The sequence below is a fragment of the Oncorhynchus tshawytscha genome, linkage group LG19, assembly GCF_018296145.1.
Source record: "Oncorhynchus tshawytscha isolate Ot180627B linkage group LG19, Otsh_v2.0, whole genome shotgun sequence".
NCBI classification, from domain to species: domain Eukaryota; kingdom Metazoa; phylum Chordata; class Actinopteri; order Salmoniformes; family Salmonidae; genus Oncorhynchus; species Oncorhynchus tshawytscha.
Window position 1 is genome coordinate 55,905,284 of NC_056447.1, and position 16,572 is coordinate 55,921,855.

At 44.3% G+C, this 16,572-nt stretch overlaps 1 protein-coding gene and 1 long non-coding RNA gene across 3 annotated transcripts in view; both read right to left on the minus strand.

The window, feature by feature from the left end:
- Nucleotides 1-9,174: 9,174 nt before the first annotated feature.
- Nucleotides 9,175-16,572, minus strand: part of LOC112248101 (growth arrest-specific protein 2-like) — a 64,058-nt gene continuing 56,660 nt past the window's right edge. For both annotated transcript variants that reach the window (XM_042301952.1, XM_042301951.1), the window contains one exon: nt 9,175-9,777. In XM_042301952.1, the coding sequence (XP_042157886.1) occupies nt 9,568-9,777 (210 nt within the window). In that variant the 3' untranslated portion in view covers nt 9,175-9,567. The remainder of the gene's footprint in view (nt 9,778-16,572) is intronic.
- LOC121840113 lies at nt 10,345-13,401 on the minus strand. Its single transcript, XR_006079418.1, has 2 exons — nt 11,355-13,401; nt 10,345-10,748 (listed from the first exon to the last, which is right to left on the minus strand). It is a non-coding gene; the product is annotated as an uncharacterized LOC121840113 (long non-coding RNA).

Sequence of the window (16,572 nt, forward strand, 5' to 3'; positions counted from 1 at the left end):
GCTGCAGTTGAGAACGCGGCCTAGGACGAGGACAGTCAATCTCCTAAGAACTGAGGGTACTTCAACGTATCCGCTCTACAACACTACGACCAAAAAGATTCTTCGGTGATCAATGGTGATCTCTGCTGGGCAAACCAGTCTTCCATCCTCGACCCATCTATCGATGTACAGCTCAGAGTAAATATATATCTTGCATTTTCCTTTTCTGAATGGGCGGTTATTAGAATGCATAAGATTCTGTATTTACGGTAGCATTGCTTCTCAAGGTCCAATAGAGACCCAATTCTGTTGTCCCTCAGTCTTCCTGCTCTTTCTTTCAAACCTAACCCCCTTCCTTTGTGTAACCAGCCGTAATATCGGATTAGACCACCAGGGTCTTTTCATGACATGATTAGTAATCGATATATGATCTATTCTGTGTATATTTATGTAATTCTGTGTGATTATTTAGGTATTTAGTAAATAAATAATTAAGCCAATTTGTGTACTGCTGATTCAACTTGTTAGCCAGGGTTTGTGCAGATAACCAAGTACTTTACGACTATCAGAATGAGACTGAACAAGGTGACGATTAATGATTGACTGCTATTAATATAAAAGATCTTTATTCAGAAGACAGCAGCTCTATAAACACTCTTCCGTGGTGCAACAGGTTATTATTAATGAGTTAATTGTTGCATGGTTTAATTCAATCATATAATCAATTAAACGTTAGGAAATTGATTTGAGAAAATAGCCTGTCATCTCATTTAATCATAGTCAGAGACGCGTCACAAATTATCCAACCATGTGACACACCACAGGATATCTTGGCCATGATATATGCACCTGTCACGACTTCCGCCGAAGTCGGCCCTTCTCCTTGTTCGGGTGGAGTTCGGCGGTCGACGTCACCGGCTTTCTAGTCACCACCGATCCATGTTTCAGTTTCGTTTTGTTTTGTCTGTATCACACACACCTGGTTTCAATTCCCATATCATGTTCCTTATTTAACCCTCTGGCATACATTTCTGTTCTGTCTGTGATTGTTGGTGTCTTAAGTGGTTGTTGTATGTGCTAGTGTGAATGTATGTTCCTATTTGGAATTTTTGCTAGACTTTTTGAGTAAACTCTGTTGTGTTGCTCAAAACCTGTGTCCTGCGCCTGACTCCGCTACATCTCTGCTTCCATCTCTGCTTCCATCTGGGGAAGGGAAGGCCCGACTCTGAATGACTACAGGACTTCTCCTGCCGCTTCCATCTGGGGAAGGGAAGGCCCGACTCTGGATGATTACAGGACTTCTCCTGCCGCTTCCATCTGGGGAAAGGAAGGCCCGACTCTGGATGACTACGAGCGATTGTTCCATCTGAGACAGGGGGTGAGGAGGGCTCAAGAGTTCGCACTGGACTACCGAACTCTGGCAGCTGGTGCGGGATGGAGTGAGTGATTTCTCTTCCTGATCGACTCTCCTGCGTTTCCTGTTGTGTTGGGTCTTCCCTTGTTTGGCCTCTCATGATCCTATTATTTCGTGGCAACAGAGGGCTCTCAACGAATGGTCCTGTCATTGTTCAGGGAGGTGTGTAGGTGTTTCCTTAGGTGCCACTACAGTGGAAAGTCCAAACCAGGTTTCCACCATGCACATTCCCCCCGAATATGCCGATTTGGCACTCGCCATCTGTAAAAAGAAGGCGACTCAATTACCACCCCATCGACAGGGGGATTGTGTGATAGATCTCTTGGTAGAAGCTGCACTTCCCAGGAGTCACATGTATCCTCTGTCACAGGAGGAGACGGTGGCTATGGAGACATGTGCCACCGAATCTCTGGGACAGGGATACATTCAGCCTTCCATCTCACCTGTCTCCTCAAGTTTCTTTTTTGTGAAGAAAAAGGATGGAGGTTTGCGCCGTGTATTGATTATCGAGGTTTGAATAAGATCACGGTAAAATACAGTTACCCGATACCGCTCATAGCCAGTATGACCAGTTATTACACTGGGCGAGCTTCTTCACAAAATTGGACCTCAGGAGCGCTTACAACCTGGTGCGTATCCGGGCGGGAGATGAGTGGAAGACAGCATTTAGCACCACTTCTGGGCATTATGAGTACCTCGTCATGTCATACGGGTTAATGAATGCTCCATCAGTCTTCCAATCCTTTGTAGATGAGATTTTCAGGGACCTGCATGGGCAGGGTGTAGTGGTGTATATAGATGACATTCTAATATACTGCGCTACACGCGCCGAGCATGTGTCCCTGGTATGCAGGGTGCTTGGTCACATGACCTGTACGTTAAGGCTGAGAAATGTCTGTTCTTCCAACAGTCCATCTCCTTCCTAGGGTACCGCTTTTCAGAGTCAGGGGTAGAGATGGAGAATGACCGCATTTCAGCTGTGCGTAATTGGCCGACTCCAACCACGGTGAGGTGAAGGAGGTGCAGCGGTTTTTATGCTGAAGGGGGGACCGGTGCGACTGCATTAGACAGCTGGGGCAGACAGGGCTTTTGGTCACTTGAAGGCTCTGTTTACCTCGGCTCCCGGTGCTGGCTCATCCTGGTGTGGGTTGTGGACGCGGACATCGAGGAGGCGTTACGTGCAGAGCCCACTCCCCCTGAGTGTCCAGCTGGGCGTCTGTACATTCCGTTTGATGTCCGCGATCGTTTGATCTGTTGGGCCCATAAGTCCCCCTCCTCTGGTCATCCTGGCATCGGTCGGACGGTACGCTGCCTTGCTGGGAAGTACTGGTGGCCCACTTTAGCTAAGGACGTGAGGGTTTATGTTTCCTCATTTTCGGTATGCGCACAGTGCAAGGCACCTAGACAATTGCCCAGAGGGTAATTACAATCCCTTCCCGTTCCACAACGACCGTGGTCACACCTAACGGTGGATTTTGTGACGGATCTTCCCCCGTCGCGGGGTAACACCACGATCCTGGTCGTTGTGGATCGGTTTTCTAAGTCCTGCCGTCTCCTTCCTTTGCCCTGTCTCCCTACGGCTCTACAAACTGCGGAGGCCATGTTCACCCACGTATTCCGGCACTACGGGGTGCCTGAGGATATAGTTTCTGATCGGGGACCCCAATTCATGTCTAGAGTCTGGAGGGCGTTTATGGAACACCTGGGGGTCTCGGTCAGCCTTACCTCAGGTTTCCACCCCGAGAGTAACGGGCAGGTGGAAAGAGTCAACCAGGATGTGGGTAGGTTTCTGCGGTCCTATTGCCAGGACTGGCCGGGGGAGTGGGCGGTTTACATCCCCTGGGCGGAGATGGCCCAAAACTCCCTCCGCCACTCCTCTACCAACCTATCACCATTTCAGTGTGTGCTGGGTTATCTGCCGGTCCTGGCACCATGGCATCAGAGCCAGATTGAGGCTCCTGCGGTGGATGAATGGTTTTGGCACTCAGAGGAGACATGGAATGCTGCCCATGTGCGGCTACAACGGGACGTCAGGATGGGTAATGTAGTCTTGACTCTTGGTTGACAGTGTTGGGGATGGGTAATGTAGTCTTGACTCTTGGTTGACAGTGTTGGGGGATGGGTAATGTAGTCTTGACTCTTGGTTGACAGTGTGGGGGGGTATGGGTAATGTAGTCTTGACTCTTGGTTGACAGTGTTGGGGGATGGGTAATGTAGTCTTGACTCTTGGTTGAAAGTGTTGGGGGTGTTGGGGGATGGGTAATGTAGTCTTGACTCTTGGTTGACAGTGTTGAGGGATGGGTAATGTAGTCTTGACTCTTGGTTGACAGTGTTGAGGGATGGGTAATGTAGTCTTGACTCTTGGTTGACAGTGTTGGGGGACGGGTAATGTAGTCTTGACTCTTGGTTGAAAGTGTTGGGGGATGGGTAATGTAGTCTCGACTCTTGGTTGACAGTGTTGGGGGATGGGTAATGTATTGATGCTCGAATGCCAAATCAACACAAATGTGTTTCTATTTGTCTTTGTTACTTCATTTGGAGTCTTATTTTGTATATAGATTTTTATATAGTTTTTAATGTTATGATCATTTATTTGTGTTGTTCCTAATGTCTGAATAAAAATAACAGTTAGTGCAGAATGGTGCTTTTTTGTTGGGGGGGTGGGTAGGGTGCTGAGGAAGCAATACCAGCTTGAACCACCACTGCCTATGCCACACCTATGGCTGCGCCCCCACAACACCCATGGCTGCGCCCCTGCCTAGTCCAAAGATTAGGGCCTAATGCATTTATTTAAATTACCTGATTTCCTTAAGGAAACTGTAACTCGGTACAGTTGTTGGGTGTTGCGTTTTATACACTGCTCAAAAAAATAAAGGGAACACTAAAATAACGCATCCTAGATCTGAATGAATGAAATATTCTTATTAAATACTTTTTTCTTTACATAGTTGCATTTGCTGACAACAAAATCACACAAATTATCAATGGAAATCAAATTTATCAACCCATGGAGGTCTGGATTTGGAGTCACACTCAAAATTAAAGTGGAAAACCACACTACAGGCTGATCCAACTTTGATGTAATGTCCTTAAAACAAGTCAAAATGTGGCTCAGTAGTGTGTGGGGCCTCCACGTGCCTGTATGACCTCCCTACAATGCCTGGGCATGCTCCTGATGAGGTGGCGGATGGTCTCCTGAGGGATCTCCTCCCAGACCTGGACTAAAGCATCCGCCAACTCCTGGACAGTCTGTGGTGCAATGTGGCGTTGGTGGATGGAGCGAGACATGATGTCCCAGATGTGCTCAATTGGATTCAGGTCTGGGGAACGGGCGGGCCAGTCCATAGCATCAATGCCTTCCTCTCTTTTTTATTTTATTTTTACCCCTTTTTACTCCCTAATTTCATGGTGTCCAATTGTTGTAGTAGCTACTATCTTGTCTCATCGCTACAACTCCCGTACGGGCTCGGGAGAGACGAAGGTTGAAAGTCATGCGTCCTCCGATACACAACCCAACCTAGCCGCACTGCTTCTTAACACAGCGCGCATCCAACCCGAAAGCCAGCCGCACCAATGTGCCGGAGGAAACACTGTGCACATGGCAACCTTGGTTAGCGCTATGAGACAAGGACATTCCTACCGAACAAGCCCTCCCTAATCCGGACGACGCTAGGCCAATTGTGCGTCGGCCCATGGACCTCCCGGTCGCGGCCGGTTACGACAGAGCCTGGGCGCGAACCCAGAGTCTCTGATGGCACAGCTGGAGCTGCAGTACAGCGCCCTTAACCACTGCGCCACCCGGGAGGCAATGCATTCCTCTTGCAGGAACTGCTGACACACTCCAGCCACATGAGGTCTAGCATTGTCTTGCACTAGGAGGAACCCAGGGCCAACCGCACCAGCATATGGTCTCATAAGGGATCTGAGGATCTCATCTCGGTACCTAATGGCAGTCAGGCTACCTCTGGCGAGCACATGGAGGGCTGTGCGGCCCCCCAAAGAAATGCCACCCCACACCATGACTGACCCACCGCCAAACCGGTTGTAGTGTCTTAACACTTAGTACTTATTTATATAATAAGAAAGACTCTGAATACAAGCAATTGAACTGGAGCTTCACATTTACTCAAAACGAGTTAGTACCAGAATAACATAGAACAACACTGCGCATGACCAAGGGTGCTCCATCCTTAAAGGGGACATCAGTAATTAACAGAACATAACACCGGTCATGCTGGAGGATGTTGCAGGCAGCAGAACGTTCTCCACGGTGTCTCCAGACTCTGTCACGTCTGTCACATGTGCTCAGTGTGAACCTGCTTTCATCTGTGAAGAGCACAGGGCGCCAGTGGCGAATTTGCCAATCTTGGTGTTCTCTGGCAAATGCCAAACGTCCTGCACGGTGTTGGGCTGTAAGCACAACCCCCACCTGTGGACGTCGGGCCCTCATACCACCCTCATGGAGTCTGTTTCTGACCGTTTGAGCTGACACATGCACATTTGTGGCCTGCTGGAGGTCATTTTGCAGGGCTCTGGCAGTGCTCCTCCTGCTCCTCCTTGCACAAAGGCGGAGGTAGCGGTCCTGCTGCTGGGTTGTTGCCCTCCTACGGCCTCCTCCACGTCTCCTGATGTACTGGCCTGTCTCCTGGTAGCGCCTCCATGCTCTGGACTCTACGCTGACAGACACAGCAAACCTTCTTGCCACAGCTCGCATTGATGTGCCATCCTGGATGAGCTGCACTACCTGAGCCACTTGTGTGGGTTGTAGACTCCGTCTCATGCTACCACTAGAGTGAAAGCACCGCCAGAATTCAAAAGTGACCAAAACATCAGCCAGGAAGCATAGGAACTGAGAAGTGGTCTGTGGTTATCACCTGCAGAACCACTCCTTTATTGGGGGTCTTGCTAATTGCCTATAATTTCCACCCGTTTTCTATTCCATTTGCACAACAGCATGTGAAATTTATTGTCTTGCTAATTGCCAGTTTGATTTCACAGAAGTGTGATTGACTATAATTAATATGTAACTGTTCTTGGCCCGGTTTCCCGATAAGTAACAATAGCATAATATGTAACATGCGTTTCCCAAAGCACCACGCAGAGAGAACGTTCACGACGTGTCTACTGATAGGATCGAAAGAAAAGGGAGCGCTGCTCTATGATAATCGCTCTTCATTCAAATCTTACTTTAACATAATTATTTATACCGATGACGGATGAACTCTTAGAGATTACCACATACGGTGGCAAATAGAGGCGGTTTATTGTAATAATTGTGCATACCCAATAAAATGCACTGAATCACAGATTTGACACATTGCGCACGTTAGGCTACATATCATTAAATATATTGAGACAAATTACAGACAGTAGCCTTCAAGTAACAAAATATAATTCAATTGATTGAACATTAAATGTATTTCAATAGGATTAAAATGGGCCTATAGCTTGTTTGTATAAATTGCAAAGGCATTGGAAACTTTGTATTTGTAGTTAACTTTGTTCAGATGTCATCGGCGGTGACAGACGGAAAAAACCCATGTGATTCTAGGTTCATATTTATCAGAGATCTGTGAATTTAAAAAAACATGTAACGTCGCATTTAGCTGTTCTCCGAGTGGTCTGAGGTAGGTTATTAGATTACGAGCGTTTTCCGGTGCAACGTTAATAACAATGGCTTTGTGAAACCGCCCGGGATATTGTACGATGCTCCTACGAAGGTTCTAACGATTAATTTATCCTTAACATGCTTTTGGGAAACCGGACCCTATTCTGTTTGAATGATTCTAATCTAATTCACTGTTCTAATGTTCCGTCCTCTTTTTAAATAAATGCAATACATTGTATTATAAAATGGATGTGTTGTCTTGGTGATTGTTTATGTATTCTAGTAGTTTGTGTGAATAGAGTGATGTTATTTAATTCTAGTAGTTCCTGGTTGGTTCATAGTTCTAATCTGTAATGTAACCCAGCAGTGATCTGTCGGTGCTACAGTCTCTACAAAAAAAAACAGCCTATTTATTCCCTGTCATGTACACTTTAGAACACAACCCTATGGGGTCCTGTTCAAAAGTAGTGCACAGCACTATAGGCTAGAGTGTGTAAAATAGACTATTTGTTCTGTGACTGAATAACATTGATGAAGGATAACAACTCCAATGTCTATGCTGTTGCAAAACAGGTTACATTGTAAATGTGAATAAAAGAGGATTAGACCTTATTGGAGGTTGCTCTGACGGGTTGGTTGAATAAAAAGGTCTGTTAGTCTGGTTTCGCAAGGCTACTTGGAACAGGCCAGTGCCAGTCATCACGTTGTAGTTGTGGATGGCCATTTACAGTACTGTAACATACCAGTAGGTGTCAGTAAAGTAGCAATCAACACTAGTATTGTCCACCAGCCAGCTCTCTAGCAATTTGCCAGGGGATGAGGTTGAATGAACACAAATCTAAGTTATCGTAGACAGACCGACTGACCATACAATACATGTTATCTGGATCAGTCCTATTGCCATTCACAAGAATTCAAGTAAATATTCTACATTTGATTGTCTCTTTAATAATCTTCTCACAATAATGATGTTAATTAGTAGCGTTCCTTCACAAATTATCAAAAGCTTTTAACTTCAAAAACAGGAGAGACAAACTAGCTCATGGAAAAAAAGAGAAATCACTCATAATAGCACATTGGAGAAATTAATAGACATTACAGAGATACATAATCATAATAAACACATCCTACGTATAGCTATTCATATTAGTCAGGACTTTTAACATAATAAAGTAGCACTATTTCAAACATATTTTAAATGTTGACTTCCATTAGAATGAATGGTGGAACCCTTTGGTCTTTAAAGCAAAAAAGCTCAAGCCAGAGACAGGTCCCTGGGCGTGGTAACCGGTAAGCCCGTACTGTGACCGATGGTGGGATTACATTTAAAAACATATTGTTTTAGCCATGATTATCTTCCCTTGTGTGGTGTAGCTGCATATTTAGAAAACAAGGAAAGGAGAAAGTCCATGATTGGAGGAACCGTAGGAGGAACATGATTGGTGGAACATGTCCAGATTTAGCTTGACCAGTATCCAATCATTATTCAGAATATATCCATTATTACAGAAGTCATACTATACTTTCACACTATTAAATGAATGAATGACAAAAGTCAAACAAAATACACACAAGGTAACATTAGAAAACATGCTTTTAGTGCCAAATATACCAGCCTCAATCCCCGGCTAAAAATGATTGTCGAAATGATTGCATAGATAATTCTCAAAGGCTGTAAATCCAAATCAAACTGTCACGTTGACGCTAGTTCGCCGTGACTGCTAGGACAGGAGATATATACCTGCTGGCCACTGTCTGTTCTGTAGCTCAGGTGGGCCGGTTGTGGCTTACATCAACTAGAAGACATGCTGTACATGCAACTGGTTGGAATCTGGTTGGAATGACACTGTGTCAGCTGGCTTTGCCCTCCGTGTCACTGTCATTTCAATCAGTTTTGCTAGTTTGGAAAGGCAGAGGTCATTTCCTCAGGTCCTCATGAATGTCTTTACTTCTTGTTGCGGTAGTAGGCGGCCATCTTTACTTCTTGTTGCAGTAGTAGGCGGCCATCTTTACTTCTTGTTGCGGTAGTAGGCGGCCATCTTTACTTCTTGTTGCGGTAGCAGGCGGCCATCTTTACTTCTTGTTGCGGTAGCAGGCGGCCATTTTTACTTCTTGTTGCGGTAGCAGGCGGCCATTTTTACTTTTTGTTGCGGTAGTAGGCGGCCATCTTTACTTCTTGTTGCGGTAGTAGGCGGCCATCTTTACTTCTTGTTGCGGTAGTAGGCGGCCATTTTTACTTCTTGTTGCGGTAGTAGGCGGCCATCTTTACTTCTTGTTGCGGTAGTAGGCGGCCATTTTTACTTCTTGTTGCGGTAGTAGGCGGCCATTTTTACTTTTGTTGCGGTAGTAGGCGGCCATTTTTACTTTTTGTTGCGGTAGTAGGTGGCCATCTTTACTTTTTGTTGCGGTAGTAGGTGGCCATCTTTACTTCTTGTTGCGGTAGTAGTTGGCCATCTTTACTTCTTGTTGCGGTAGTAGGCCACCACCACCATCCTCGCATTGCTCAAACTGATCCCCTTGGTTGAAGCGTCAGTTGACTTCTTGCTGCGGTAGTGTACGGCCATCTTTACTTCTTGCTGCGGTAGTGTGCGGCCACCACCAAGTAGCTGTCTGGGGTGAGGTCCTTGGTGTTGGGGGACTTGGGGGACATGGGAAAGGTCTTCCCCTCCACTCTGGAGATCTGGAGCATCCGACATGGGTCGTGTTTCAGCAGGTAGCTCTCAAAAGTCTCCCAGCCTCCTCCCACACGCACCATCACATGCTTGTTGTGTAACATCTAGGACAAGAAGAAGAAGATTACTTTATTGTCCAGTCAGTGTTCACAAATGTTAAAATAAAAAAAATCAGGGAAAATCTTTAGCTGACAACGATATTATTTCACGGTGTAGTACAAGGGTATTCAAATCCCAGCCTGGAGGTTCAGAGTACTGCTGGTGTTCTGTTCTACCTGATCATTCATTGCACTGACCTGATATCCCAGGACTAAACACAGACCTTGATTAGAGGGGAAGAATGAAAATCACAATGGAAATGGTCTTTGAGGTCCAGATTTAGTGTAGTAGATGGACGTCTCTAGTAACTCACAGCTAGTACAATGGCTTTGTTTGATTCCTTTTCACGAATAAATGACTCCAAAATTAAAAATTAGACTCACTCCAAAACTAAACTAGTGTAAACACTACTCCTGCTGCTATGTCTGTAACGTGGTACTACTGTAAACACTACTCCTACTACCTGCTACCGTCTGTTACATGGTACTACTGTAAACACTACTCCTGCTGCTACAGTCCGTTAACATGGTACTACTGTAAACACTAATCCTGCTGCTACCTGCTACCGTCTGTAAGGTGGTACTACTGTAAACACTACTCCTGCTGCTACCTGCTACTGTCTAAGGTGGTACTAGTGTTCTCCTGCTGCTACCTGCTACTGTCTAAGGTGGTACTACTGTAAACACTACTCCTGCTGCTACCTGCTACCGTCTGTAAGGTGGTACTACTGTAAACACTACTCCTGCTGCTACCTGCTACTGTCTAAGGTGGTACTAGTGTTCTCCTGCTGCTACCTGCTACTGTCTAAGGTGGTACTACTGTAAACACTACTCCTGCTGCTACCTGCTACTGTCTAAGGTGGTACTAGTGTTCTCCTGCTGCTACCTGCTACTGTCTAAGGTGGTACTAGTGTTCTCCTGCTGCTACCTGCTACTGTCTAAGGTGGTACTACTGTAAACACTACTCCTGCTGCTACCTGCTACTGTCTGTAACATGGTACTACTGTAAACACTACTCCTGCTGCTACAGTCCGTTAACATGGTACTACTGTAAACACTAATCCTGCTGCTACCTGCTACCGTCTGTAAGGTGGTACTACTGTAAACACTAATCCTGCTGCTACCTGCTACTGTCTAAGGTGGTACTAGTAAACACTGTTCTCCTACTGCTAAACCTGCTACCGTCTGTTACATGGTACTACTGTAAACACTACTGCTGCTACAGTCCGTTACATGGTACTACTGTCTGCTACAGTCCGTGGTACTACTGTAAACACTAATCCTGCTGCTACAGTCCTGTCTAACATGGTACTACTGTAAACACTAATCCTGCTGCTACCTGTCTGTAACGTGGTACTACTGTAAACACTACCTGCTACTGTCTACTAGTGTTCCTGCTGCTACCGTCTGTTACATGGTACTACTGTAAACACTACTCCTGCTGCTACAGTCCGTTAACATGGTACTACTGTAAACACTACTCCTGCTGCTACAGTCCGTTAACATGGTACTACTGTAAACACTACTCCTGCTGCTACAGTCCGTTAACATGGTACTACTGTAAACACTACTCCTGCAGCTACCTGCTACTGTCTAAGGTGGTACTAGTGTTCTCCTGCTGCTACCTGCTACTGTCTAAGGTGGTACTAGTGTTCTCCTGCTGCTACCTGCTACTGTCTAAGGTGGTACTACTGTAAACACTACTCCTGCTGCTACCTGCTACTGTCTAAGGTGGTACTACTGTAAACACTAGTTCTGCTGCTACCTGCTACTGTCTGTAAGGTGGTACTAGTGTTCTCCTGCTGCTACCTGCTACCGTCTGTAATGTGGTACTACTGTAAACACTAGTCTTGCTGCTACCTGCTACTGTCTGTAAGGTGGTACTACTGTAAACACTACTCCTGCTGCTACCTGCTACTGTCTGTAACATGGTACTACTGTAAACACTACTCCTGCTGCTACCTGCTACTGTCTAAGGTGGTACTACTGTAAACACTACTCCTGCTGTTACCTGCTACTGTCTAAGGTGGTACTACTGTAAACACTACTCCTGCTGTTACCTGCTACTGTCTAAGGTGGTACTACTGTAAACACTACTCCTGCTGTTACCTGCTACTGTCTAAGGTGGTACTACTGTAAACACTACTCCTGCTGCTACCTGCTACTGTCTGTAAGGTGGTACTACTGTAAACACTAATCCTGCTGCTACCTGCTACCGTCTGTTAATGGTACTACTGTAAACACTACTCCTGCTGCTACCTGCTACCGTCTGTAAGGTGGTACTACTGTAAACACTAATCCTGCTGTTACCTGCTACCGTCTGTAAGGTGGTACTACTGTAAACACTAATCCTGCTGCTACCTGCTACCGTCTGTAAGGTGGTACTACTGTAAACACTAATCCTGCTGCTACCTGCTACCGTCTGTAAGGTGGTACTACTGTAAACACTAATCCTGCTGTTACCTGCTACCGTCTGTAAGGTGGTACTACTGTAAACACTACTCCTGCTGTTACCTAATACTGTCTAAGGTGTTACTACTGTAAACACTACTCCTGCTGTTACCTGCTACTGTCTAAGGTGGTACTACTGTAAACACTACTCCTGCTGTTACCTGCTACTGTCTAAGGTGGTACTACTGTAAACACTACTCCTGCTGCTACCGTCTGTAAGGTGGTACTACTGTAAACACTAATCCTGCTGTTACCTGCTACTGTCTAAGGTGGTACTACTGTAAACACTAATCCTGCCTGCTACCTGCTACCGTCTAACATGGTACTCCTGCACGTTTTCCTGTGTTGGTTACCATGGCAACATCTACACCAGACAAATAAATAGCGGGACAGAGAAATAAAAAAGGCGCTATTTCCATATCCACAATGCGTTGTGATTCCATTAAACTACCTAGCTATCCTGCCGTTATCAATCCTGCTAATTACATGATAAACAAAAGGAGATAGCATTTACAGTAGAAGGTCTTCAGAGCCCAAGCTTTCAATCCAAGCAGTAATGAGTGCCTGCAGAAAGCCACGTTTGACAGTGACAGGAAGTACCAGTTAACCCATGAAGAGCGTGCTGCTGACTGTTGACATTAAATGGCCAAATACAAACAGAACGTACTGTATATTAAATATTGCTACTGAATTCCAAGTCGACACTCAATCAAGCCTGAATGGCTAGTAGCAAGTTAGATTGTGTGGCCCATAGAATTACATATATAATTTAATAAGATATCTGTGGTATGGCCTGTCCTCTTCTATACACTATAGACAACACTCTCTTTCTCTCTCTCTCTCCTCCAGCAGCGTAACACACATTTATAAGCCTCTTTAACAGAATCAATCAACAGGCCATTGGCAGGGCACTCATCCATGAATGTGTGCCCCCTCAGGCATTGTGATGGGCTTTTGGCACAGAGGCCTTTTCAATCATGTCTCTATGGTGCTGGGAGACAGGGGGACCCAGCTAGGCCTGTACCCAGGAGAGAGCAAGGAGTCTGGGGGTGAACAAGTGTCCTGGTGGCCTGTTAGCAAAGCATTTTATTGGAGAAGACAGACGGTGGAAAAAGAGAGGGAGAGTTGTTTTTTTTAAACTTCACTACATTCCTAAATGTAATAATGTACAGTGCCTTGGGAAAGTATTCAGACCCCTTGACCTTTCCGAAATGTTGTTACGTTACAGCCTTATTCTAAAATGGATTAAATACAAAAAATGCCCCCAGCAATCTACACACAATACCCCATAATGACATCACAATACCCCATAATGACATCACAATACCCCATAATGACAATGTGAAAACAAGTTGTTAGAAATTTTTGCAAATGTATTAAAATAAAAAAATAAAAAACAGAAACACATTTACTTAAGTATTCAGACCCTTCGCTATGAGACTTGAAATTGAGCTCAGGTACATCCGGTTTCCATTGATCGTCCTTGAGATGTCTCTACAACTTGATCCACCTGTGGTCAATTGGACATGATTTGGAAAGGCACACACCTGTCTATATAAGGTCCCACAGCTAACAGTGTACGTCACAGCAAAAACCATGAGGCCGAAGGCAGGATTGTTTCGAAGGCACAGATCTGGGGAAGGGTACTAAAACATTTCTGCAGCATTGAAGGTCCCCAAGAACACAGTGGCCTCACTCATTCTTAAATGGAAGAAGTTTGGAACCACCAAGACTCTTCCTAGAGCTGAACAATCGGGGGAGAAGGCCTTGGTCAAGGAGGTGACCAAGAACCTGATGGTCACTCTGACAGAGCTCTAGTTCCTCTGTGGAAATGGGAGAACCTTCCAGAAGCACAACAGACTCTGCAGCACTCCACCAATCAGGCACTTATGGTAGAGTGGCCAGACGGAAGCCACTCCTCAGTAAAAGGCACGACAGCCTGCTTGGAGTTTGCCAAAAGGCACCTAAAGACTCTCAGACCATGAGAAACAAGGTTCTCTGGAGAGACCTGACAATAACTGTGCAGCAACACTCCCCATGCAACCTGACAGAGCCTGAGAGGATCTGCAGAGAAGAATGGGAGAAACTCTCCAAATACAGGTGTGCCAAGCTTGTAGCATCATACCCAAGAAGACTCAAGGCTGTAATCGCTGCCAAAGATGCTTCAACAAAGTACTGAGTAAATGATCTGAATACTTATGTAAATGTGATATTTCAGTTGTTTTTGTGGGGATAAATGAGCAAAAATGTCTAAACCTGCTTTTGCTTTGTCATTATGGGGTATTGTGTGTAGATTGATGAGGGGAAAAACGATGTAATCCGTTTTAGACTAAGGCTGTAACGTAACAAAATGTGGAAAAAGTCAAGGGGCACTGAATACTTTACGAATGCACAGTACTTTTTTTACTCCATTCATTTCCCCCAATAGTAGTCTTTACATTTTAAATGCTTAGCAGGGCAGATTTTTAAAATATTTTGAATTCACACATTTATCAAGAGAACATCCCTGATCATCCATTCTGCCTCGATCTGGCAGACTCACTAAAGAAAAATGATTTGTTTGTAAATGATGTCTGAGTGTTGCCCCTGGATATACATTATTTTATTTATTTATATAATAATTGTGCTGTCTGGTTTGCTTAATATAAGTAATTTGAAATGATTTATACTTTTACTTTTGATACTTAAAGGTGTACTATGCAGAAATCACACCACCATTTCCTGGTTGCTAAAATTCTATTAGTTTGCCTAATTTCAGTTTGTGACAAAACAAGGAAGTATATTGTAGACAATCTAAACCGCTTTGAAATCTATTTTCCATAAACAAAAATATTAATATTGTATTTTCAACTGTTTGAAGTACAAAACCGAAAGTAAAATACACAGAACCTAAACTTAAGAATGAGATGCATAGAAATAGCACACATGGAACATATCTACCACTTCTTAGACTTTCTTTCAATTGTGAATGACATATCTATAACTCACATTTCTATGTGAATTTGGTGGGTCGCCCCAAAAAAGTGACATATTGTAGCTTTAAATATATTTTAGCAATTACATTTACCTGTGATACTTAATATAAGTAATATTCTAACTTTAATTTATATTTAAAACGGAATACTTTAGACATTTACTCAAGTAGTATTTTACTGGGTGACACCTTGACGTGAGTCATTTTCTATGAAGGTATCTTTACTTTTACTCAAGTATGACAATTAGGTACTTTTACCACCACCATTGCTAGCTGAGAACCAGAGTGAGATGGAACATATTTTCTTAAGGATATCTACTTGACAGCAGAGGGCACTATGGGAACAAATGGTTTATTTTAGAACCTGAACACTGGCCCATGTCCATTAAAACCAGGCTAACATACAACCTTTCTCTTATTCTGCATTTGTGATCCTCAAAGAGCTATCCATCCAGAAACTGTGATACTGTGTGCTACCAGCAGGGGTCCTTCTAGAGCGTATTGTCAGCCCTTGTTGACCTACAGTCCAGATCCTCCTTCAACAGCATTTTTAGACATGTGAATCCTGGTTGTGAATCCAAGATTCCAAGAGCACCAATGACACTTCACCAATCTGTATTTGTAAATAGACTTCATTCTTGCAAGGCAATTTTTGTTGTTGTTGCAAGGTCTGTTTGAGTTAGGGGCTGTAGGTAGCATAGTGGTTAGAGTGTTGGGCCAGTAACTGAAAGGTTGCTGGTTTGAATCCCTGAGTTGACAAGGTAAAATATCTCTCATTCTGCCCCTGAACAAGGCAGTTTAACCCCACTGTTCCTAGGCTGTTATTGTAAATCAGAATGTATTCTTAACTGACTTGTCTAGTTAAATAAATAGAAAGTTACAGTATTTATTTACATAAGAACATTTATATTTTATGTAAACGAGGAAACAATTAAGAATAAATACAAATCATGGTGATAGCTCATTGGCAAGAAAACGGCATATACATTATCGTAGAGTATCTTTGTGTTTTAGAAAAAGGGCTATTCTAACCCTAACCCCAACCCTAACCCTTATAACCCTAACCTAACCCTACTGTATTATTTATCAAGCCTGTTGATCCTGAGGGCTCTCTTTTTTCCACCGAACCCCATCAACCCTGGCTGGCCCATAGAGGTAAGAAAGAGGAGTCTAGATGGATATAAACTTCTTTTTTAAAGCATGGATAATACAAAGAGGAGTTCTCTTTCCATCTCTATGGTGCCACAGGAGACACACAGACATAGTTGGAATACCATCACCAGTAAATGAAGCCTCAAAGCAGCAGAGGAGTTGCTACCAGCAGAGACAATGGACGTCTGTCATCCACACAGTCAGGCATTCCAAATAACAACACA